The sequence below is a fragment of the Heloderma suspectum genome, chromosome 2 (genome assembly GCF_057233095.1).
Source record: "Heloderma suspectum isolate Gila_16-S chromosome 2, 16-S_ref, whole genome shotgun sequence".
Lineage (NCBI taxonomy): Eukaryota > Metazoa > Chordata > Lepidosauria > Squamata > Helodermatidae > Heloderma > Heloderma suspectum.
Genome location: NC_139459.1, coordinates 405,369,345 through 405,394,090, shown reverse-complemented (window position 1 = coordinate 405,394,090; position 24,746 = coordinate 405,369,345). Strand labels below are relative to the sequence as shown.

Sequence of the window (24,746 nt, the reverse complement as noted above, 5' to 3'; positions counted from 1 at the left end):
TTATATGCCCTCTTTAGTTTTGGTTGTTAGATGCTCCTTTGTATTCAGCTCAGGCCTCAGTACAATAATGTAGCACTTGGGAAGAAAGATACAGCCCAGTAACCCAGCACTGGAGGCCAAAATGGAGAAGACCTGCACGGCCACCATGTATTTCCCCTTGGTGCTCAGGTAGGTGGGCACAAAGGACACCCAAACGCTGCAAAAGACCAGCATGCTGAAGGTGATCAGCTTGGCTTCATTGAAGGCCCCAGGCAGCTTCCTGGCTAGGAAAGCCACCGTGAAGCAGATGGCAGCCAGGAAGCCCATGTAGCCAAGGGCAGCATAGAACATGGCGACAGACCCTTCATTGCACTCCAGGACGATCTCTCTAGGTTGGGAATGCATGTCAGAGTCTGGGAATGGGGGAGAGATGCCCAGCCAGATGGTGCAGATGACAACTTGGACACTGGAACAGGATATGACAATGGCGTTGGCCAAACTCTTCCCCAGCCATCCCCTCACCCTGTTCCCTGGCTTTGTGGCTAGGAAGGCCAGCACCACAGTGATCGTTTTGGCCAAGAGAGAAGAGATGGCAACGGAGAAGATTATGCTGAAGGCTGTTTGTCGCAGGGTACAGGTAGCTTTCCTTGGCCTCCCAATGAAGAAGAAGGAGAACAAGAAAGAAAGCAGGAGGGAGACGAGCAGAATGTAGGAGAGGTCCTGGTTGTTGGCTTTGACTATTGGGGTTTCGAGGAATTTAATGAAGATTCCCAGTACAAATCCCGTGGTTAACGACAAGAATAGGGCCAAGGAAGCCAGGATGATCCCCAGATACTCTTCATAGGACAGGAAGGTTATAACCTTGGGGATACATTCATCTTGGTCCTGGTTTGGATGCTGCTCATCCGGACACTTCCTGCAATGGTCCGCATCTGGAAAGAACAGGAGTAACATGGGTGGGAGGGTGTTGTTGCACTCGTGTCCTGTTTGTGGGCTTTCTAATGTGGCAACTGGCTGGCCCCTGTGGGAACAGAATGCCTGGACTAGATAGGACTTTGGTCTGATCCAGCAGGGGTCTTCTTACATTTTTATGGATATTTGTGAATAAACTCAAATATTACAAATTGCCACTAAGCCTCCACTGCTTACATAGATGACCCTGGGTTCTAGTATTTTGAGAGAGGAAGAAAAATGTTCCCCTTCCCACATTCTCCATACCATTCATAATTTTGGAGACCTCTATCATTCCTCACCTTGCTTGCCTTTTTTTCCAAGAAAGCAGTCTCAGCTGTTGTAACCTTCCCTCGTAGGGGAGATGCTCCAGCCCCTCGGTCATTTTTGTTGTCCCATTCTGCACTTTCTCCAGCTCTACAATCTCTTTTTTTAGGTGTGGTGACCAGAACCGTACATAGTATTCCAAGTGTGGTCACACCATAGATTTGTATAGGGGGAGCAGGATATGGGCAGTTTTATTCTCAAATCCTTTTCTAACTATACCTAACGTGGAATTTGCTGTTCACGCAGCAACTGCACACTGGGTTGACATCTTCACTGAGCTGCCCACCACAACCCCAAGATCTCTTTCCCAGTCGGTCACCGCTAGTTCAGATCCCATCAGGTTATACTTGAAGGTGGGATTTTTTGCCCCACCATGCAAACTTCCTCCCAAGAGAGGCAGAAAATGCAAGTGAAATTCTCATCTTCCCAAAGCAGAGAAACCATGTTGACAGGATGGAGGAGATGCTCTGCAGAGGTGACTGTGGGGTTGTGGAAAACTGCTGGAAAATCATTTGGGGACACCCACTTCTCTTTTTTTGTAAAGCAGCCTTCCCCATCCTGGTGTCCTCCAGATGTGTTGGACTGTGATGCCAACTATTCCTAAGCATTGATCATGCTGGTTGGGACTGATGGGAATTGAAGTCCAGAACAACTAGAGGGCACCAGGTTGGGGAAGGATGCTCTAGAACAGCCCATCTGATACCTTCCCCAACCATGCTGCCTCTGCCTCTCCAAAGTGTGATCTACAAAAATGTTGCCAGTCTCAATTTGGGCACTGGGGCGGGGGGGTGTGTGCTTTTTATATTTCAGCAGATCTTTCTCCCTCAGATTTCACCATTTCTCCTGACATTTCCAGGGTATCTAAAATTATCCTTTCCTTCTGGTATCTGAGAACATCAGAAAGATTGCTCAACCTGTTTTGATTCTGTAAAGGTTTGAAGGACCCACCACTGAACATCACTGAACATAGCAGAGTTCTCAGCTTCTTGAAGGGCCTTATCAGAGCCTTTCTGCTGTGGCACCGATAATACACAACACAAGAAAGGATCCAAGTCCAGAGATTCCTCTAAAAAAAACCTTCACAGAAAAAGTCTGGGTGTGTCTCTGCCCTCCTCCCCAGGGGCTGCATTCTCCTTTGGAGTCACTCACCTTCCTGGCTGGAGATGGTCCCTTCCGCGCAGGGAGCGCAGTCGTAGCAGCAAACGGGCTCTCCTTCTTTAACCACCTTCATGAATCCAGGGCGACAGCTCTCCACGCACCTGGAATGAGGCAGGGGCTAAACACAGGAACAAGGAACACCAAGGAAAAAGTGTGAGGACTCATTCGTCTGCAGAAATGAGAGATGGGGTTGGAAAAGGCCAAACATGGCCTCTAGCCACAGGTTCAACTTAAGGCCTGTGACCCAGAGTCACTTGAGGCCTGTTACTGGGTCTGCACTGAGTGAGTGCTGGCATGGGAAGAGGTCTTTATGTCTTACATTTCTATACCGCCCATTAGTGAGCCGGGCACTTTTCTAGACAAGGCGTAAACCATAATGTACAATAACATAGTAAAAAATAATTTAGAAAACCCATTATAATTTAGTTTATAGTGGGATGAAAACAGAGTAGTAACCAAGATGAATCATACAATCATAGACTGATAGAATAGTAGGGTTGAGGGGGCATATGAGACCATCGAGTCCAACCCCCTGCTCAATGCAGGAATAAAACCGAGAGCATCCCCAACAGATGGCTGTCCAGCCTCGTCTTGAAGGCCTCCAGTGTGGGAGAGCCCACCGCCTCCCTAGGTCATTGGCTCCATTGTCGTATTGCTCTAACAGTCAGGAAGTTCTTCCTGATGTTCAGCCGGAATCTGGCTTCCTGTAACTTGAGCCCACAATTCCATGTCCTGCACTCTGGGATGACCAAGAAGAGATCCTGGCCTTCCTCTCTGTGACAGCCTTTCAAGGACCTCACAAGGGCTGGGAAGAATGTGTTTGGCCACAGCATGAAAACCTTCATCAGGAGGACTTTAAACTGAATCCTACTGGATGATGTAGTACTAATGGGGGACTTCTAATTTTCCCGATATTTGTTGGGAGACAAATTCTGCAAAACATGGCTCCTCAAGGAAATTCCTGACTTGTGTGGCAGATAGGTTTGGCGGAGAATTTCTCCACGAATCTTCGGGAGGCCGAATGCCGACGCATTCGGCTCCCCGAAAGTGTTGGAGAAATTATCCGCCAGCCCCCCACCCACCCCCAGGATGGGACTTACCTTCGGCGAATGTCCCTCTCGGTGGCGGGTCCTGGCGGCGTTTCGGCGGCATTTCGTCGGGGGCGGGGGCGGCGGCTGGTCTCCCGACCGGCTGCCAGTGCCGCCATTGCAAAAAAAAAAAAAAAAGTAAAACACACACACACACACCCTGATAGGCTACGTAACGATTTACGTAGCCTATCACGGCTAGATTTGCAAAGTCAGCCATGATAGGCTACGTAAATCGTCACGTAGCCTATCACGGGTGACTTTGGAAAAAAAAAAAGCGCATACGCAAACCCTTATTTTTGCCATAGTCTACATAAATCTTTACGTAGACTACCCGTGCCCAAATAAGGAACGCAAATGGTGGTGCCCATGGGCGCCGGCATTTGCGTACGCACTTTTTTTTTTTCTAAGTCACCCGTGATAGGCTACGTAATGATTTACATAGCCTATCATGGCTGACTTTGGAAATCTAGCCGTGATAGGCTACGTTAATTTTTATGTAGCCTATCATGGGTGTGTGTGTGTGTGTGTTTTTACATTCACTTTTTTATTTCACGGCCAGGGAGACGGGGCGCTTCTCCCCGGCCTGAATTTTGGCCGGGCGCCTCCCTCCCGGCCTGAATTTCAGCCAGGCAAGGCGGGGCGCCTCCCCCCCGGCCTGAACTTTGGGGGGAGAACCGAAGTGCCTCCCCCCCACTGCGAAGCAAGCTGCGGGACCAGGTAAGTGACTTTCGTACATCCCTAGATTTTAGGAAAGCTGATTTTAATAGACTCAGAACAATGATCAGTAAGGTCCCATGGCAAGCGACGCTAACGAGAAAAGGAGTCCAAGATGGGTGGGAGCTTTTAAAAAAGGTAGGGATGTCAGAGAACTCCGCCATGGATCTTGGTGAGGCCGAATGCCAGTGCATTCGGCCCCCCGAACTCCGTGGCGGAACGGCCCGCCCCCCCTGCCCCCCCCACGGATCCCCCCCAGGACGAGACTTACCTGGGGCGGATCTTCCGGGCTTGGATTTCCACTCTTGTTAAAAAAAAAAAAAAACACGTACGCAAATGGTGGCGGCTACGGCCACCGCCATTTGCGTTCCTTCTTTTTGGCTGTCTTAGTCTACGTAAATATTTACGTAGATTCAGACGACCAAAAATAAGGAATGCAAATGGCGGCGCCCATAGCCACCGCCATTTTTGTACGCGGGTTGTTGTTTTTTTCCTCCAGAGCCCTCCGCGGCCGGAAACCGGATCGCCTCCCCACCTTCAAGGATTCTGGGAGGAGGGGCGGAACACCTCCCCCCCACCACCATCAACATAATCCGTGAAAGGTAAGTCACTTTCGTACATCCCTAAAGAAAGGAAATTCCCAAGGCACAAGTACAAATGAGTCTAACAAGAAGAAAATGGGGCAGACAACAGAAGAAGCCAATGTGGCTTCACAAAAAGCTTAGGGATGACCTGAAAACAAAAAAGGACATATATAGGAAGTGGAAAGAAGGCCAAGTAACAAAGGAAGAGTACAGGCAGGTAGCACAGAATTGCAGGGATGGCGTCAGGAAGGCTAAAGCTGAGAACGAGCTGAGGTTAGCGAGGGATGCTAAAAGGATTGCAGCTTGAGATCGATAGGCATATGGTCAAGGAACACCTAATTACTTGGAATGAGTTCACATCTCCAGGGCCAGATGAACTGCAACCTAGAGTAATAAAGGAACTGGCAGAAGAGCTCTCAGAACCGCTGTCTATTTTCTTTGAGAAATCATGGAGGTCGGGTGAAGTGCCAGATGACTGGAGGAGGGCTAACGTTGTCCCTATCTTCAAAAAGGGTAAAAAAGGAGGAAACTGGGAACTACAGACCAGTCAGTCTGACATCAATCCCTGGGAAAATTCTGGCGCAGATGATAAAGCAATCCATCTGGAAGCACCTTGAAAACAATGCAGCGATTACTTGAAGCCAACATGGATTTGTCAAGAACAAATCCTGCCAGACGAATCTGATCTCATTTTGTGATCAGGTCACCTCCCTTGTGGACTGTGGGAATGCTGTGGACATAATATAGCTTGACTTCAGCAAAGCTTTTGACAAAGTGCCCCATGATATCCTGATTAGCAAACTAGCTAAAAGTGGGCTTTTAGAGAGATAAAAGAGGTAATGAGTGGGGTCCCGCAGGGCTCAGTACTTGGGCCCAGTGCTCTTCACCATTTGTATGAATGACTTGGAGTAGGAGCTGCAGGGAATGCTGATCCAATTTGCAGGTGACACAAAATTGGGTGGGATAGCTAATACCCCGGAAGACAGAAATAAAATTCAAAGTGATCTGGATAGACTGGAGCGCTGGGCAGAAAACAACACAACGACATTTAACAAGGATAAATGCCAAGTTCTGCACCTGGGAAAAAGAAACCAAATGCACAGTTACAAGATGGGGGATACGTGGCTCAACAACACTACAAGCGAGCAGGATCTTGGAATTGTTGTCGATCACAAGCTGAATATGAGCCAACCATGTGATGTGGCTGCAAAAAAGGCAAATGCTCTTTTGGGCTGCATGAATAGAAGCATAGCTTCCAAATCCCGGGAAGTCCTAGTTCCCCTCTACTCAGCACTGGTTAGGCCTCATCTGGAGTACTGTGTCCAGTTCTGGGCACCGCACCTTAAGAAGGATGCAGACAAGCAGGAGAGGGTTCAGAGGAGGGCAACAAAGATGATCAGGGGACTGGAAACAAAGCCCCATGAAGAGAGACAGAAAGCACTGGGCACGTTCAGCCTTGAGAAGAGGCGACTGAGGGGAGATAGGATAGCGCTTTTCAAGTACTCGAAAGACTGTCACAGAGAGGAAGGCCCGGATCTCTCCTCGATCATCCCAGAGTGCAGGACACGGAATCAAGCAACAGGAAGCCAGATTCCAGCTGAACATCAGGAAAAACCTCCTGACTGTAAGAGCAATACGACAATGGAACCAATTCCCTAGGGAGGTGGTGGGCTCTCCCACACTGGAGGCCTTCAAGACGAGGCTGGACAGCCACCTGTCAGGGATGCTCTGACTTGGATTCCTGCATTGAGCAGGGGGTTGGACTCGATGGCCTTGTAGGCCCCTTCCAACCCTACTATTCTATAATTCTATGATATTACAGTTATGGGAACTTATCTGATGAGATCAAAGAGATGATTTTCCCCACCTTGTTGAGACGCTTGGGCCACACAAGGGCATCCTGGTTGAAGGTGAGCTTCCGGTCTGCGGATCCCCGCCTTTCCATCGTCCCAAATTTCTCTCTAACGGCAGATGCATTGGGAAACACCACCCAGTTCACGATGTCAAAGTCGGCTGCCAGGTCTCCCTTCTCATCCAAATACACTCCATCCAGGAAGGAAGCGTTGTAATGCTGGGGGTTTCTCAGGAAAGTGTGAAACTGCAATGTCAGAAGGAACACCAGCATTTAGTACACAGGAAACTAGGGATGTCAGAGAATTCCACAATGGATCTTGGTAAGGCCAAATGCAAGTGCATTCGGCCCCCCGAAATCCATCGCAGAACGAAGCCCCCGCCTCCCCTACCCATGAATGTTGAGGGGCACGAAGCCCCCACCCCACAAAAGTAGCACGAAATGGAGCACTTACCTGCTCCCGTCAGCACCGACTTGTGAATGGCGGCTGCCCTGCGGCTGTAAATACATACATAGCCTACCACGGCTAACGCCTTTTGCGTCCCTGAGGAGGCCGTGATAGGCTACGTAAGTATTCAAGTAGCCTATCACAGCAGGCTAAAAAAACAAACAAACACGTACACAAATGGCAACAGCTACGGCCGCCGCCATATGCGTTCCTTATTTTTGGCCGTCTTAGTCTACGTAAATATTTACATATACTATTACAGCCAAAACAAATTGGAACGCAAATAGCTTAGAGGGAGCTATTTGCGTTCCCCTTTATTTTTGCCGTAATAGTCTATGTAAATATTTACGTACACTAAGACGGCCAAAAATAAGGAATGCAAATGGTGGCACGCGTAGCCGCCGCCATTTGTGTATGCTTTTTGTTTTGTTTTTTACCCAGAGCCCTCCGTGGCTGGAAATCCAGCTGCGGATGGCTCTGGCCTGGGCCTGGCTGACTGCTCCGCAGAGCCGCCACAGAGCACAGCTGGCCGGTCGAGGATTCCGGGGGGAGAGACGGAGCACCTCCCCCCCACCGCGGATGTCCCTGGACGAAACCAGGTAAGTGTTTCGTACATCCCTACAGGAAACCCACATTCAACATCTCAGTTCACCCTGGAATCTCCCATGACTCAGGGCTGCTTCCACACTCAAGGGGCTGGTTTTCTCTTACCCTTCACAAGACACCTGGTTTCATTCCTGAATCCCCCTGCCCCCCTTTCTGCTTTAACAGTTTGTGGAGCTACAGCTAAACTTTTATTTTCTGTTCTCTGTTTTCTAGAAATTATCGTTCCGCACAAACTTCTGTTTGCATCCTAAGCAGAATTCTGCAAACGTGGCCTGGGCTTGACCCTCAGGCAAAGTCCGACTGGTGATTTCCTCGGGTACATTTTGGGCACCATAAAAAGGCAGCGAACTGTCTGTTAGACAATGCATTCTTATACAGTACATGTCGATTCAGGTATACGTTCTATGGAATGTAATGGGACATCCCCAAATAAGTGAGCATTTACACTTAACTGGGAGTAAGGCTCTCTTGAGCCTTATATATAGGATTCCACTATATAGATTATATTTTTAGTATTGTGGCAGATCAGGCAAATCTTTCACATCTGCATGATCTTCCCCCTGCTGCTCGATTAGGAAATTCTATAATTAAATGCCTCCAAGAGAATTCTGGGATTAAAATTGGGATCCCAAGGCCTAATATCACCCAGTACGGGCTTCTGACCCAAGAGGGATCAAAACGTCTTAGCTCTGAGCTTTGCCAGATGTACCAGGCGATTTGAGATAGATCCCTTGATGGCTTAGAAAGGAATCCAGATCAGGAGGTGTCAATGTTCGGTTTACGACCTTCAATTAGTCGAGTCTCATTAAGTCATTAGGTCAGGTGAGCCATCAAATGAGTGACCAAGAGGCCTCACTGGAGACCATAAATATGTAAGTTAAGATATGGATTATCACTGAGAACAACCAAATGTACTTGACTCTGCTTTGAAGCCTTGTTTACGAACGATGTTAGATGTTCTCATGCGTTTGAATTTCTGCATGCATGAGGCCTTGTATTTAGTACTGTGATGCTACTACTTTGGAGGAAAAGACAAAAAGACTGAATTTTGTCTGGGAGAGGGCTTCTTACGAACCAGAGTTCTGTATGACCTACATCTGAGTGAAGTTTTGAACTGGCTCTAGATGGTATCTGGTTGTAAGGAGAACTTATAGAATCGTAGAATGGTAGGGTTGGAAGGGGCCTACACGGCCATCGAGTCCAAGCCCCTGCTCAATGTTTGACTGTATACACGGTCAGACACGCGATCAGAATGTGCTTGACTGTTCTCTGAATATCTTGGCCCACGCATCATCAAATGGTCCAGAGGGTTTTTAAAAATGCTCCCAGCAGACAACTATTCTCTGCACTATATAAAAACAGAGAGAACCACTGCTATCTAGAGTTTTTAGAAAGCTAAGTTCAATTGCCCACAATGGAGAAAAGTGCCAGATGACACAGTATGAAAAGCCACTGTAATAATCAGTAATCAATACTGTTCCTCCCTCCCACATCAGCAAAACAGATCCTTCCTATAAGCTGCAGGAACACACCCACTCGCGCAGGCGAAGGAGGGGCCGGATGGAGTTAGGCGAAGGCCCACGGAGTCCCCACTTGCTTATTCAGGCTCCCGCAGCCAAAGAGGGAGCCTGCAGAGGGAGGGGGTGCTATAGTATAGCCGGGGAGGTGCCAAAGTGGCAGCCCAGCTGGAGGCAGGAAGGATCAGCCAGAGGCAGCAAGATGGCCGACTCCCGTGGGGGAGGAGAGGGAAGGGCCCGCGCAGGCACAGAGGGGCGGAGCCACTGCTGGGGATCAGACCAGCTGAACGGCATCCTCAGAGGCTGGTCTTGGGGGCCCAGAGAGGGAGCAGCACAGGGGGTTTCTCAGTTGGGTTTGCTCCACAAATACACAGCATTTCACACACTACTACATTGGTCATTGGAGTCCAATTCCAAGACACCCATTCTGGAAGTGAACAATTGATCACCATGTTCCTCAGAGATATCCGGGATGGGAAAGGGAATACCTGCCATGGCTGCAGCCCCTGAACGTCCAGCCTGCCTCCACCCTCCACCACCCTCCTCTTGGATCTGGAGGAAGAAGCGGCATCCAAGGCACGGGCCACAGCCTGGACGGTGTTGTAAATGACGTAGCTGTCAAGAGACAGGATCATCTCCATGTCCTCTGGGCGCAGGGCCTCCAGGCTCTCCTTCTCCGTGCATCTTGTCCAGCCTTTCACAGACAACGCATGCTTTGAGTATGAACACTCAAATGCTTTCCCAACAAACTGCCTGATAAGAGAAGAAAAGCGCCAAAATATTTCATATGGTTTCCTTTTATTTTTCTCGATAAGGAAGGAAAATATACCATGGATGCGTGGGGAAGGTATATGAGTCATCAATTCCAAGGTGAAGTCCCACACAGCTGTTATGATCCAGACGGTTCCAGCCCTGTGGTTGGTAAAGTAATCACCATACTCTTGTATAAAGTACATTCCGTTCAAGAAGGAGCTGGTATCTGCACAATAAACAAAAACATTGACGTCTCCCGATTCCTGAAATGAAGCCGGATGGATCTCCATTTGGTTTGCACTCATCATTCTGGAGAATCTTTGTGTGAAAACAACACAAAGACGGTTCCTGGTGAGCTCAGCCATCAAAGTCCTCATGAACCTCTCTCCATTGTCCGTGTCTGAAGCCACGAGACCAATCAAGGTCCACCTGAAATGCAGGAGCACTTTGGCAATCCCCTGGTACTGGGTTTGGTCTTTGGGGACCATCGGGTAGAAAAAGGGGAACTGAGCTTTATCATTCAGCAGATGAGAAATAAAAGTATAACTGACCTGGCAAGGAAAGGAGGACATCAAGGTTGTATTTTGTGTCAGATCAGAGCTGAAGTATTTGTTGACACCGCTTTAAAGACATGTGTATTAGTGTCCATGAGGGCTGTGCAGGGACCGCCCGATCTGACTCAGAAGCCGCTTTGCGGCTTCGGAGGTGGGCCTGATTCGGCTTGTGCAGATTTGGGAGGGGCGACCCGATTCGGGATTCGGATCACGAACCCCACTTCGGGTCCCCCCCTGACGCCCCCACGCTCCTTGCCTGGGCCTTACATCTCCGCTGCCACCCGCTGCCACCCCAGCTCCTGAGGCCTGGCCACATGGCAACTCTTCTTCAGGGAGTTGCCATTTTTAAGAAATGGTGGCAGCAGCAGAGAAGGCGGCTCAGGTAAGGACCTGGAGGCGTGGGGGGGCTGGGCCGGCAGGGCTGAAGCTCCAAAGCGCACCGAATGCTTTGGAGCGCCCCTGACGAACTCCGGGTCGCTTCAGGCCCCCTCCGCTTTGCCTCGGCAGGGGCTCAAAGTGACCCGAAGCGGCCCGCTTCAACTTGGGATTGAGGCCTCAGGCGGAAGCAGTGCACAGTCCTAGTGTCCATCACTACTGTGTGTGTGTGTGTGTGTGTGTGTGTGTATATATATAGTTTTTTTATAAAGCATCTAGAAAGAAAGAAAGAAAGAAAGAAAGAAAGAAAGAAAGAAAGAAAGAGGGAGGGAGGGAGGGAGGGAGGGAAAACTACTAAGAAGTGGTTGACTTGAGAACAGAGGCTGGTGGAGAACCTGTGGGTCCAAGAGGGTGTATCATAGTTGTCAGGACTGGGCCAGCCTGAGGCCAGATTAGAGGCTTAAATAATACCTTGACCACCAGGGCATATTCTGTACGGAAGAGCGGCCTGTGTGTGTAAACAGAACGGCAATGCCTTGCCCAGCAGGGCATCTCTGGACGAGCGGCTGGGGCCAGGAAGGTGAAGCAAACCAAAGCCAATCCTGCCAAGAAGCCAAAGCCAAGCCCGGCATATTCTGTAACAGGGGAAGACCATGAGGGGTGACGGGCTTGACTGCCCGGGGCAAACAGCAAGAGCAAAGGAAAAGCAGATCCAGAAAGGGAACTCCCTGCATGCCGAAGGGCAGGGAAGGGAGTAGCACTATTCCCTGCATTACTCATCGGGACGTGAAGCTGGGGAATGTGCCAGGTGGAGGCTGGGGGAGAGACACCCGTAGGTGCAGCAGGGTGCAAATACGCAGTAGGCCTGTGGTGTCAAAGCCACCCAGCCCGGATATTCCAACCAAGTACAGGGCGCTGGGCACCAGGCAGGCAGGCAGGCAGGCAACCTGGTTGCTCCTGCAAGCCTTGTCTGAAAGATCAGCCACTTGTACACATGGGCATTACAGTGAAACTGGGAACAGCTCATTAAACCAGCTCTGGTTCCTGTGGGCGGGTGGGCAGTGGGCAGGCACAGGCTGGCAGACGCTGGCGGAGAGACACCCGTGGGTGCAGCAGGGTGCAGATGCACAATACACAGACCCTGCCAGCTCTCCTGGGGAAGCCGTGCCATCCAGTTCTGCCAGTGACGGAAGAGGGGCTCCAGTGGAAGATCCCCGCTCCAATGAACCAAAGCGGCCTAAGCAGAGATGCATCCAAGAGACGGACCTCGAGTAGAGCGAGGACAAATATGTCTCCGCTGGGACCATAAAACACGTAGGGCCCTGAGTTCAGACTGGAACTGGGCCTGGAGGAGACAAGCAGGCAAAACTGGCCCACCGAGGGCATATTGAGACGGAGGAGCCCGAGCTCTGACTGGAACTGGGCCTGAGACAAGCAAAACAAGCCCGCTAAGAGGCTTCCAAAAAGTGATCGCGATCATGGTAGTGATGGTGATGATGATGGTGCTAATAATAATAATAATAGTAATTCCCTGCCTGACCCAAGTAAAGACAAAAACTAGCCAGCCAAAATGAAGAGCAACCGCGGGGCGGGTGAGGTGCCGCTCCCTCGCCCGAGGGCTGGAGGGTGGGCATCCCGGCGGGGCAGGCTGACTCTGGGGAAGACCAGCGGCTCCACTCAGTCAGCGTCCCAGCAGGAGCGCTGGGGTGTCACCACGTCGCCTGCCATGAATGCCCTCTCGCTGGGGACGGCGGTGGTGGAGAGCAGAGTCCTTCCCTGGCCACTCAAGCCAGGTCTGGCCAAACCTGGCTGCGGGACAACCAGGAGGCCATGGGGTCCACCAGGTAACGCTGCACAGACGCTGCGGCACCATCCTGGCGGGCCGGTTGGGTGCATCTCGCCCCAACCGCTGCCTGCACTGCCTTCGCCCAGAATCCCTGCCCTGTGGTCCTGCTGGGAGTGATGCTGCAGGAAGGGAGGCGCCCTGTCTCCCCTCCCCCCTCCTCCTCTGGCACCTGCCCCAGCATCTTTACCCATCCCCTCTCACTTGCCCCACCAGTATTTCCTGCCACCCCTGGGCTAATCAGAAGGCACCAAATAACTCTGAATCTCTGAGGCAGACCGAGGCACTTCGGCGGTGACCTGCATCGCGTCAGAACGCCTCTGTGCTAGTCTGATTTGCTTTGGATTGCACGGAGGCACCCCTGAAGTGCCCCGATTTGCTTTGGTATTGGGATTCAGCACCAAAGGTTTGCACAGCCCTGGTGGCAGTCAGTTCCACAGAGGTGAATCGTGCGCTGTTCAGACAAGTCCTTTGCTTTGAAAGGCTGACCCTGATGCTCATTAACCCAGCAAACCCCCTTGTCCACCACTCCCTTTTTACCCTTTGCACTTTGGTACCAGGGGATTCCAGTCTGGCAATCCCTTATGACTGAGTTTGGTCCTTGGGGACCATCGGGAACTGAGAAAAAAGGGGACTGAGCTTTATCATTCAGAAGGTGAGAAATAAAAGTATAACTGACCTGGCAAGGAAAGGAAGACAGGCAAGGTGTATTTTCTTTAAAGTCAGAGTTGAAATATGTGCTAATCCCCCTTTAAAGCTGTCCAAATTAGTGGCCATCACTGCACCTTGGGGCAGTGAGTTCCACAGAGTTTAATTTTGCGCTGTTTATTCAATGAAACCCTTTTTGACCCAGCAAGCCTCCTTGTCCACCACTCCCTTTTTACTCTTGAAATAAAATGAACTGAGAAGATGCCTGAGGCTGTAATCCTAAACTCACTTAAAAGGTAAAGGTAAAGGTGTCTCCAACCAGTCGTGTCCGACTCTAGGGTGCGGTGCTCATCCCCGTTTCTAAGCTGTCCGAAGACGCTTCCATGGTCATGTGGCCGGCATAACTGAACACCGAGGTGCATGGAACGCTGTTACCTTTCCCGCCGAGGCAGTACCTGTTTATCTACTTGCAATTTCTTGCTTTCGAACTCCTAGGTTGGCAGGAGCTGGGGCTGAAGATGGGAGCTCACTCCGTCACGCAGCACTCAGGTCTCGAACTGCTGACCTGCTGACCTTCTGGTCTGCAGTTCAGCGTCTTAACCACTAAGCCAACTCAACTGGACGTACTTCGAAATGACCCTGCAGAGCAACACACTGCACAGGTTACCTACGGGTCGCAACAGGGCGTAGGCTTTCCAGAGAGCTGAAGGCATTTTACACCCCAATGGAAACCTCTCTCAAATCACTTGCAACCCTCTTCAAAACTATATCTCCAGTCTCACTGGGTCATCCACTGCCCACCATTTCAGTTGTCTGAAATTAGACTCCGTTGCAACGTGGAATTAGACTCAGCTTGCACCTGGCCCATTCTTCTCTATCCCCACCTGTGGGATTTTGTAGATGCCCAACACGGTTGAAATCTGGATGGAGATGTCAGAGTCGGATCCCTCAATGACAGCCACGGGGTGATTCTGCCTTCCACATTTGTAGTTGGGAACATTCGCGTGCCCCACAGAGAGCAGGCTGAATGAGGCATCTGAAGTCATCCGTTCATCAAAGTAGTTCTCATGGATGTTGTAGCCCAGGGTGATGTTGGGTAAGAGCCTGGGATTCTGGTTGATCTCCTGAATGGCAAAGAACACGGACAGGATCCTCCAGTAATAACTGAATGCTTTACTGAAAAAATATACAAGGGAAATTTCCATAACATAATCATATCTGAGACAGATAAAAGGGAGGACTTCTTCGCACAGTTCAAAGTTAAACTACAGAATTTGCTGCCACCAGATGTGGTGATGGCCACCAACTTGGATGGCTTTTTAAAAAGATTAGAGAAATTCAGACCCTCTCGCAAGACCCTTGCACCAGCCTGCCCAATACACTACCTTGCAAATGTTCAACTGAAATAAACGGAGATACTGCTCTCTGCATCGCTCATAAGCCACAAGCTTTCATTTCAAAAGCATATAAAATGCTGTGACTTTTCGCTGACCTCTGAACTGGCTAAAATTAACATGGGAAAGACAAGGTCAAAACGTGACTCTCTGTCCAACCGGGAAAAGCAACATGTGTTTCACGTAAGATGCTTGAAAGAAAGACAACTGCTTACGAGTGCTACTCTTCATATCTTTTGCTCATGTCACATATGAGTAAAAGGAGTAAAAATGACATGAAATATTGTGAGAAGCAAACAAAACTGAAAAACACTTCATGTTTAAAGTAGTGAGACAACAGATCTGCAGAGAAGAATGCAAAGGGTATTCTGTTCTGGAAACGTAAGGAAATGTGTTGGGCACCAGGGCTGACAAGGATATTCAGTATATACATACTTCTTGCAAATCATAGGTAAGAATGGGGGGGGCACTAATAACTAGGGATGTACGAAAGGGACTTACCTGGTCCCGCAGCTTGCTTCGCGGTGGGGGGAAGGCGCTTCGGTTCTCCCCCTGAAGTTCAGGCCGGGGGGGAGGCGCCTCGCCTCGCCTGGCCGAAATATAGGCTGGGGAGAAGCGCCCTGTCTCCCCGGCCGCGAAATACAAAAGTAAAAAAACACACACACACACCCCCGTGATAGGCTACGTTAATCGTTACGTAGCCTATCACGGGTGACTTGGGGGGGGGGAAGCGCATACGCAAATAAAAAATAAATCTTTACCTAGCCTATCACGTCTGACTTTGAAGAAAAAAAAAAAGCGCGCACGCAAATAAAAAATAAATCTTTACCTAGCCTATCACGGCTGACTTTGAAAAAAAAAAAAAGCGCGTACGCAAATGGCGGCGCCCCTGGGCGCCGCCATTTGCATTCCTTATTTGGTCCCGGTAGTCTACATAAAGATTTACGTAGACTACGGCGAAAATAAGGGCAACGCTATTTACTTTGCCCTTATTTTCACCGTAGTCTACGTAAATCTTTACGTAGACTACCCGTGCCCAAATAAGGAATGCAAATGGTGGCACTCATGGGCGCCGCCATTTGCGTATGCGCTTTTTATTTTTCCTCAAAGTCAGCCGCGATAGGCTACGTACATCTTTACGTAGCCTATCATGTTTTTGGGGTTTTTTACTTTATTTTTTCTTTCACGGCCGGGGAGACGGGGCGCTTCCCCCCGGCCAGAATTTCGGCAGGGAGGGGCGGGATGCCTCCCCACCCGCCAAGAATTTTGGGGGGAGAAACGGAGTGCCTCCCCCCCCCCGAAAAAAGCTGTGAGACCTGTCTTAGGAGTGCTCCATAAACAATTCACAGAGCAATTTTTGGAATGCGTTTTGTGATTGTGTGAATCACAACAAACTGTGGCAATTTCTTAAAGTGATTGGAGTACCAGACCACCTTACCTGTCTCCTGAGAAACCTGTACGAGGGTCAAGAAGCAACAGACATGGAACAACCGATTGGTTCAAAATTGGGAAAGGGGTATGACAAGGCTGTATATTGTCGCCCTGCTTATTTAATTTATATGCAGAGTACATCATGAGAAACACGGGGTTGGATGAATCACAGGTCGGAATTAAGATTGCCGGGAGAATTATCAACAACCTCCAATATGCAGACGATACCACCCTAAATGCAGAAAGTGAAGAGGATCTAAAGAGCCTCTTGTTGAGGGTGAAAGAGGAGAGTGCAGAAGCTGGTTTGAAACTCAACATTAAAAAAACTAAGATCCTGGCATCTGGCCCCATCACGTCCTGGCATATAGTCCCCTGGACTGCAAGGAGGTCAAACCAGTCCATCCTAAAGGAAATCAACCCTGACTGCTCATTGGAAGGACAGATACTGAAGCTGAAGCTCAAATATTTTGGCCACCTACTGCAAAGAGAAAACTCCCTGGAAAAGACCCTGATGCTGGGAAAGACTGAAGGCCAAAGGAGAAGGGGACGGCAGAGGATGAGATGGCTAGATAGCATCACGGATGCAATGAATATGAACTTGAGCACACTCCGGGAGAGAGCGCAGGACAGGAAGGCCTCACGTGCTGTGGTCCATGGGGTCACGAAGAGTCGGACATGACTGAACGACTGAACAACAACAACAAATGCAGTCTGTGCTCTTATATCATATTTTGTGTTACTCTAAAGATCGCTTGGAAACTTTGAAGTAGAAGATGAAAATATTTGTCTGATCTCAGATTCCTTTACAAAAGAATTTCTGTGTGTCAATCTCAACATTCAAATTTACCCTGATTTCTGCTATGGTGTCATTTCCTTCCGGCATGGGAAAATTTCAGGGCAATTGGTGAAACCTCTTCAATTTTATTAAGTTTACAATGACCCACCCATCTCTTCTCCTCTCCTCTCCTCTCCTCTCCTCTCCTCTCCTCTCTTCTCTTCTCTTCTCTTCTCTTCTCTTATCCTCTCTTCTCTTCTATCCCCATGCTGTTCAGTATCTATATGAAGCCGTTGGGGGAGGTCATTAGGCGTTTTGGGGCGGGGTGTCAGCAGTATGCTGGTGATACTCAGCTCTATTTCTCCTTGTCATCAGAGTCAGCTGAGGCAGTGAAGGTGCTGGACCAGTGCCTGGAGGCTATAACGGGCTGGATGAGGGCCAATAGAATGAAGCTAATCCTGACAAGATGGAAGATCTGTGGATTGGGGGTTCCCAAGTCTGGGAATTGGGTAGGTGACCACAACATGAAGAACTTCATCAGGAGGGCTTTAAACTGAATCCTACGGGGAAGGGAAATGTAATGTTGGGGGTAACAATGGACATAGGCGCATGCACTGCAATGGAGAGAACAGCTCTGATAGTGCCCAATAATAGTCTTCAGACACATGTAGGAAGAAAGCCAGACTATGAAGCACATGGTCTTCGATGTCTATATACTAATGCCCAGAGTATGGGAAATAAACAAAACGAACTTGAACTCTTAATACAAGAGGGAAATTATGACCTGATAAGTATCACTGAGACTTGGTGGGATGACTCTCATGACTGGAATACAGCAGTTGAAGGATATCACTTGTTCAGAAAGAACAGGAGGAACAGGAACGGAGGTGGGGTTGCACTGTATGTGAAAAATACATATCTCTGCACAGAAATACAGGAGGAGGAGCTTGGTAGCCCCATCGAGAGCATCTGGGTTGAAAAAAATGGAGCAAAGAATAAAAGGAACCTAGTGGTCGGAGTCTACTACCGGCCACCCAATCAAGGAGAAGATGAGGATGAAACTTTTGAAAAGTCAAGGAACACCTCATCACTTTGAATCAGTTCACATCTCCAGGGCCAGATGAACTGCATCCTAGAGTCATAAAGGAACTGGCAGAAGAACTCTCAGAACCGCTGTCTATTCTCTTTGAGAAATCATGGAGGACGGGGGAAGTGCCAGATGACTGGAGGAGGGCTAACGTTGTCCCTCTCTTCAAAAAGGGTAAAAAGGAGGAACCTGGGAATTACAGACCAGTCAATCTGACATCAATCCCTGGGAAAATTCTGGAGCAGATCATAAAGCAATCCATCTGGAAGCACCTTGAAAACAGTGCAGTGATTACTCGTAGCCAACATGGATTTGTCAAAAACAAGTCCTGCCAGACATTTGTCGGGGATGCTCTGACTTGGATTCCTGCATTGAGCAGGGGGTTGGACTTGATGGCCTTGTAGGCCCCTTCCAACCCTACTATTCTATGATTCTATAATTCTATGATTCTATGACCTGTCCTGGATGGGGTTGCACTCCCCTTGAAGGAGCGGGTGTGTAGCTTGGGGGTCCTCCTAGATCCATCCCTGTCGCTGGAGCCCCAGGTGGACTCTGTGGCCTGGGTACTCGTGGCCAGCTTCGGCTGATCCACCAGCTACAGCCTTTCCTGGACAGGGATAACCTAGCCACAGTCATACATGCGCTGGTAACTTCCCCATTAGACTACTGCAATGCACTTTACGTGGGGCTGCCCTTGGAGATGACTCAGAAGTTGCAGCTAGTGCAAAATGCAGCAGCTGGACTGCTGACCAGAACACCTCATAAAAACCATGTAACACCAGCTTTGAAGGGATTGCATTGGCTGGCGATACGCTTCCAGTCAGAATTGAAGGTTTTGGTGATGACATTTAAGCCCTAAATAGCCTGGGACCTCGATATTTTAGGGAGCGCCTCGCCCTATGTATGCCTGCCCAAGGAACGAGATCTGTTGGAGGGGCCCTCCTCTGCATCCCACCAGTGCAAGACAGGCAGTATGGTGGGACATGGGAGAGGGCCTTCTCTGCTGTGGCACCCCAGTTGTGGAGGCCCTCCACTTGGAGGCCGTTTGGCACAGACATTGGTCTCATTTCAGTGCCAAGTAAATCATGGCTTTTTACCAAAGCCTTTGAGGGCTAAAATGCATCCCCTAAAGTAGCCCACTGTTTTAACTATTTTATTGTTTTAGATTTTAATTGGGGAAAACAACGTAAAAATGTGACCCTCTGTCCAATCAGGAAAAGCAACATGTAATTCATAGAATCATAGAATAGTAGGGTTGGAAGGGGCCTACAAGGCCATCGAGTCCAACCCCCTGCTCAATGCAGGAATCCAAGTCAGAGCATCCCTGACAGATGGCTGTCCAGACTAGGGATGTACGAAAGTTCCGCCACGGATCTCGGGGAGGCCGAATGCCAGCGCATTCGGCCCCCCGAAATCGGTGGCGGAATGGCCCCCACCCCTCTGCTCCCCCGGGATGGGACTTACCTTAGGCGGATCTTCCTGGCGGCAGTGGCTCTGGCGGCAGCTCTGGCGGCGGCTCTGGCGGTTCTGCCGCCGCCATTTCCAGGTAAAAAACAAACAAACAAACAAAAAAGTGATAGGCTATGTAAAGATTTACGTAGTCAATCACGGCTAGATTTTAAAAAAACACCGTGATAGGCTGTGTAAATGTTTACGTAGCCTATCACGGCTGAGTTAAAACAAAAACAAAAATGCGCGTACGCAAATGGCAGCGCCCATGGGTGCCGCCATTTGCGTTCCTTATTTTGGCATGTCTTAGTCTACGTAAACATTTACATAGACTAAGACGGCAAAAATAAGGGGAACGCAAATAGCGTAGCGTCTACCATGGGCGCCGCCATTTGCATACGTGCGTTTGTTTTTGTTTTTTTAACTCAGCCTGACTTACGTAGCCTATCACGGCTGCCGCCATTTGCGTCCCTGCTAGCCAGTGGCTGGATGCAGAGCGGAGCTGGCCGGCCAGGATTCCGGGGGGGAGGAACGGAGCGCCTCCCCCCCTGGCCAGGATTCCGGGGGGAGGGATGGAACGTCTCCCCCCCAGCATCAGCATAATCCATGGAAAGATAAGTACCTTTCGTACATCCCTAGTCCAGCCTCGTCTTGAATGCCTCCAGTGTGGGAGAGCCCACTGCCTCCCTGGGTAATTGGCTCCATGGTCATATTGCTCTAACAGTCAGGACATTTTTCCTGATGTTCAGCCAGAATCTGGCTTCCTGTAACTTGAGCCCATGATTCCGTGTTCTGCACTCTGGGATGATCGAGAAGAGATCATGGCCTTCCTCTCTGTGACAACTTTTCATGTCCTTGAAGAGCGCTATCATATCTCTCCTCAGTCTTCTCTTCTCAAGGCTAAACATGCCCAGTTCTTTCAGTCTCTCTTCATCGGGCTTTGTTTCCAGTCCCCTGAATACCTTCCAAAGTATTAGCTATCCCTCCCAATTTTGTGTCATCTGCAAATTTGATCAGCATTCCCTGCACCTCCTCCTCCAAGTCATTAATAAAAATGTTGAAGAGCACTGGGCCCAGGGATGAGCCCTGCGGTACCCCACTCGTTACCTCTCCCCAGTTTGGGAAGGTCCCATTGAGAAGCACTCTTTGAGTCCGATTCTGTAGCCAACTGTGGATCCACCGGATGGTTGTTTCATCTAGCCCACTTCGAGCTAGTTTGCTCATCAGGAGATCATGGGGCACTTTGTCGAAAGCTCTGCTGAAGTTGAGGTATATTATGTCTACAGCATTCCCACGGTCCACAAGGGAGGTGACTTGATCAAAAAATGAGATCAGATTCGTCTGGCAGGACTTGTTCTGGACAAATCCATCTTGGCTTCGAGTAATCACGGCATTGATTGCAAGGTGCTTCCAGATGGATTGCTTTATGGTCTGCTCCAGAATTTTCCCAGGGATTGATGTCAGACTGACTGGTCTGTAGTTCCCAGGTTCCTCCTTTTTACCCTTTTTGAAGATAGGGACAGCATTAGCCCTCCTCCAGTCATCTGGCACTTCACCGGTCCTCCATGATTTCTCAAAGAGAATAGACAGCGGTTCTGAGAGTTCTTCTGCCAGTTCCTTTATGACTCTAGGATGCAGTTCATCTGGCCCTGGAGATGTGAACTCATTCAAAGGAATGAGGTGTTCCTTGACCATATGCCTGTCGATCTCAAGCTGCAATCCTGCCCCTTCAGCCTGCACTTCGCCTTTGCCAGGGGGGTCATAGATCCTCTTTCAGGAGAAGACTGAGCCAAAGGAGGAATTGAGCACCTCTGCCTTTTCTTTGTCATCTGTTATTGTTTTGCCATCCTTATTTAATAGCTGAACAACCATTTCTTTCCTCTGCCTTTTACTATGCACGTAGCTGAAGAAAGCCTTTTTGTTGCTTTTAACCTCCCTCACTAACCTCAGCTCGTTCTCAGCTTTAGCCTTCCTGATGCCATCCCTGCAATTCAGATAAGATGTTTGAAAGAAAGATGGCTGCTTACGGGTGCTACTCTTCATATCTTTTGCTTATGTCACATGTGAGTAAGAGGAGTAAAAATTATGTGAAATATTGTGAGAAGAAAATAGAACTGAAAAACACTTCATCTTTAAACAGTGAGACAATGGATCTGCAGAAAAGAATGCAAAGGGAATTCTGTCCTGAAAACTTAAGGAAATGTGTTGGGCACCAGGGCTGACAAGGATATGAAGTATATATTTATTTCCTGCAAATCCTAGGAGACTTGTGGGGGGGGGGAGACTAATAACTAATTGTTAACAACTGCTGTTCCTGCGATCCGTTCTTTTTGAAGCATCATGTAAGAGCTCATAAGAAATCGCATAAAGATGACTTCCAGACCCGGGAACAAGTAGGACGATCGCCCCTGTCCTCGTTGTCTTCTCTGCTCCGTTTGGAAAAGCTCGTCCATGTCCTGACTTCGGAGCAATGCTCCATAAACAACTCACGGAGCGATTTTTGAAATGTGGTTTGCTTCCTACAATCAGTTTGCATTTCTTTAATGTGGTCTGTGCTTTTATAGCATATTTTGTGTTGATGTAACACTTGGAAACTTTGAAGCAGAAGATGAAAAGGCTGTCCTGATCTAGATTCCTCTACAAAAGAGTTTCTGTGTGTCAATACTAAGATTCAAGATTACCCTGATTTCTGCTATGGTGTCATTTCCTTGATGGCATATTGTTCTTGGGAAATTATTTTATAATATCTATTTATTCATTCATTTCATTTCTATGCCACCCAATGGCCAAAATTTAGTGGAAGTGGGGGCCTGGGTGTCATGGAACAGCTGAATAACACAATTCCAGCTCACAGAATCCCTGGGCAAGGACAAATTTGTCACACACACAAACTGGATGTTTACCTTCCTCTACACACTCTGTCCAAGGGGCAGTACAACAAATGGTGACACATACCCTCCACCTGCAAAGACAGAGATGTTGGGCCCACGGAACTTTCAGGAAACTTCTTTCCAAATAAGCCATAAGCATATTTTAAAGTGCAGATTATTAAAGCCTTTCTAAATATGGGGAAACCAAGCTTGTATAAATACTGCTTCAGTGTGTGATCAACTTTCATATGCCTGTGCCAGAGGAAAAAATTCCATATACCTGTTCAGTCTTAAAACACAAGGACAATTGCTGTGGTAGGTGGAACAGTTGCTATTATTTATTGACAAGACCTCTGGAAGACGTCCCATTTCATTACTTCATCAAAACTAACTCAAAACCAAAAATTCATCCATTAAACCTACATTTCTTACCCATGGGAGGAAGCTGAATCCTTTCTGTGGCCCCTTACAAACCACTCATGCAGCTTGCAAAAATCTCTAACCACAGAATTTGTTGGGGTTCTTTTGTTTTTCTTATTGCCGCAAACAAACTGGTAATGAAAGTAACATTAACAACATCTGTCTATGGTTTCCAATGCAAAAATAATTGAACTTCACATTACTGACCTTCAGTGTGGGAGACAAAACAAAGCTCTAACCACAGCGCTTATCGGGCTTCTTTTAAACCCTCCCACATTGGTGGCCATCTTCTGGTCGCAAATTCTGTGGTTTAACTCTGTGCTGTGTGAAGACGTCCTTCCTCTTCTGGCCATTCATGCTCCCTTTACATCGGCTCACTCCGACTTCACTACACGATAGCTGCAGCTCAAAAACATCCAGCAACGTTACCTGACAGCTCTGTGTCGGGGCGGGGGAGAATGGTGTCTGCTCACAGGGATTATGAAAAAGGTGGGTCTTTCTTCTGTACATCGAAGCTATGGCACAAAAACCCAATTGTCCTCTAATAGGTCACTACAATTTCCAAAAGAACCTGGCCAGCTGCAGCACATGACAGGGCAGGCTGGGCACTGGATGGGGGTTTACTTTTGATGCACCTGCAAAGTCTTCCCCCCAAAGCAACAAAGCTTTTTGCCTAAGGAAGGCAGCAGATGATGGGGAAATCCCTGGTAAACAAAGCATAACTGGAACTACTGCAGTCACAAGAGAGGGAAGGAGCAGAAAGCCACTCCACCACCATCGCTGCATAACGACGTACCTGGAAAGATGGCTGCTAGAAGGTGGCTCCTCGAAATTGCTTCCACTTGAAAAATCCTCCATTACTTAGGGATGTCAGAGAATTTCGCCATGAATCTCAGGGAGGCCGAATGCCAGCGCATTCGGCCCCCCGAAATCGGTGGCGGAACGGTCTGCCCCCCCCCGCCCCCCAGGATGGTACTTACCTTGGGCAGATCTTCCTGGCGGCAGTAGGGATGTCAGAGAATTTCTCCCCGAATCTTTGGGAGGCCGAGTGCCGACGCATTCGGCCCCCCGAAAGTGTTAGGGAAATTTTCCGCTGGCCCCCCGTCCCCCCCCGGGATGGGACTTACGGGATGGGTCCTGGTGGCGGTTCAGCGGTGGTTTGGCGAGGGCAGGGGTGGCGGCCAGTCTCTCGACCGGCTGCCGCCGCCATTACAAAACACAAAAGTAAAAAAAAAAACACACCCGTGATAGGCTACGTGACGATTTACATAGCCTATCACGGCTAGATTTCCAAAGTCACCTGTGATAGGCTACGTGACGATTTACGTAGCCTATCACGGCTGACTTTGGAAATCTAGCCGTGATAGGCTACATAAATCATTACGTAGCCTATCACGGGGGGGGGGGTTGTGTGTGTTTTTCACTTTTTCTTTCACGGCCGGGGAGACGGGGCACTTCTCCCCGGCCTGAACTTCGAAGGGAGAAGCGAAGCGCCTCCCCCCCACCGCGAAGCAAGCTGCGGGACAAGGTAAGTCCCTTTCGTCCATCCCTAGGCGGCAGCGGCTCCAGCGGTGGTGCGGCGGTGGTGGCGGCGACCGGTCTTCCAATCAGCTGCCACCGCCACCAGTTCCAGTTAAAAAAACAAAAAAAACAAAAAAAGTGATAGGCTATGTAAAGATATATGTAGCCTATCACAGCTAGATTTTTAAAAAACACCGTGATAGCCTACATAAATGTTTACATAGCCTATCATGCCTGATTTAAAAGGAAAAAAAATGTGCGTACGCAAATGGCAGAGCCCATGGGCGCCGCCATTTGTGTTCCTTATTTTGGCACATCTTAGTCTACGTAAACATTTACGTAGACTAAGACGGCGAAAATAAGGGGAACGCAAATAGTGTAGACGCTACGTAATAGTGA

At 49.0% G+C, this 24,746-nt stretch overlaps 1 protein-coding gene across 1 annotated transcript; it reads right to left on the bottom strand.

Moving 5' to 3' along the window:
- Nucleotides 1–23,684, bottom strand: LOC146356739 (vomeronasal type-2 receptor 26-like). The gene is made up of 4 exons (XM_084830279.1): nucleotides 23,623–23,684; nucleotides 14,285–14,576; nucleotides 2,407–2,533; nucleotides 1–911 (listed from the first exon to the last, which is right to left on the bottom strand). The coding sequence occupies exons 1-4, from the start codon at nucleotides 23,682–23,684 to the stop codon at nucleotides 1–3; spliced, it is 1,392 nt and encodes a 463-aa protein (XP_084686405.1).
- Between the last annotated feature and the right edge of the window lie 1,062 nt (nucleotides 23,685–24,746).

Coding starts and splice junctions, on each gene's coding strand:
- LOC146356739 (XM_084830279.1), bottom strand. CDS start 23,684: ATGGAGGATTTTTCAAGTGGAAGCAATTTCGAGGAGCCACCTTCTAGC. Junction 14,577..23,622: donor TCTAGCAGCCATCTTTCCAG/GTACGTCGTTAT, acceptor ATATTTTTTCAG/TAAAGCATTCAGTTATTACT. Junction 912..2,406: donor GACCATCTCCAGCCAGGAAG/GTGAGTGACTCC, acceptor TGTTCTTTCCAG/ATGCGGACCATTGCAGGAAG.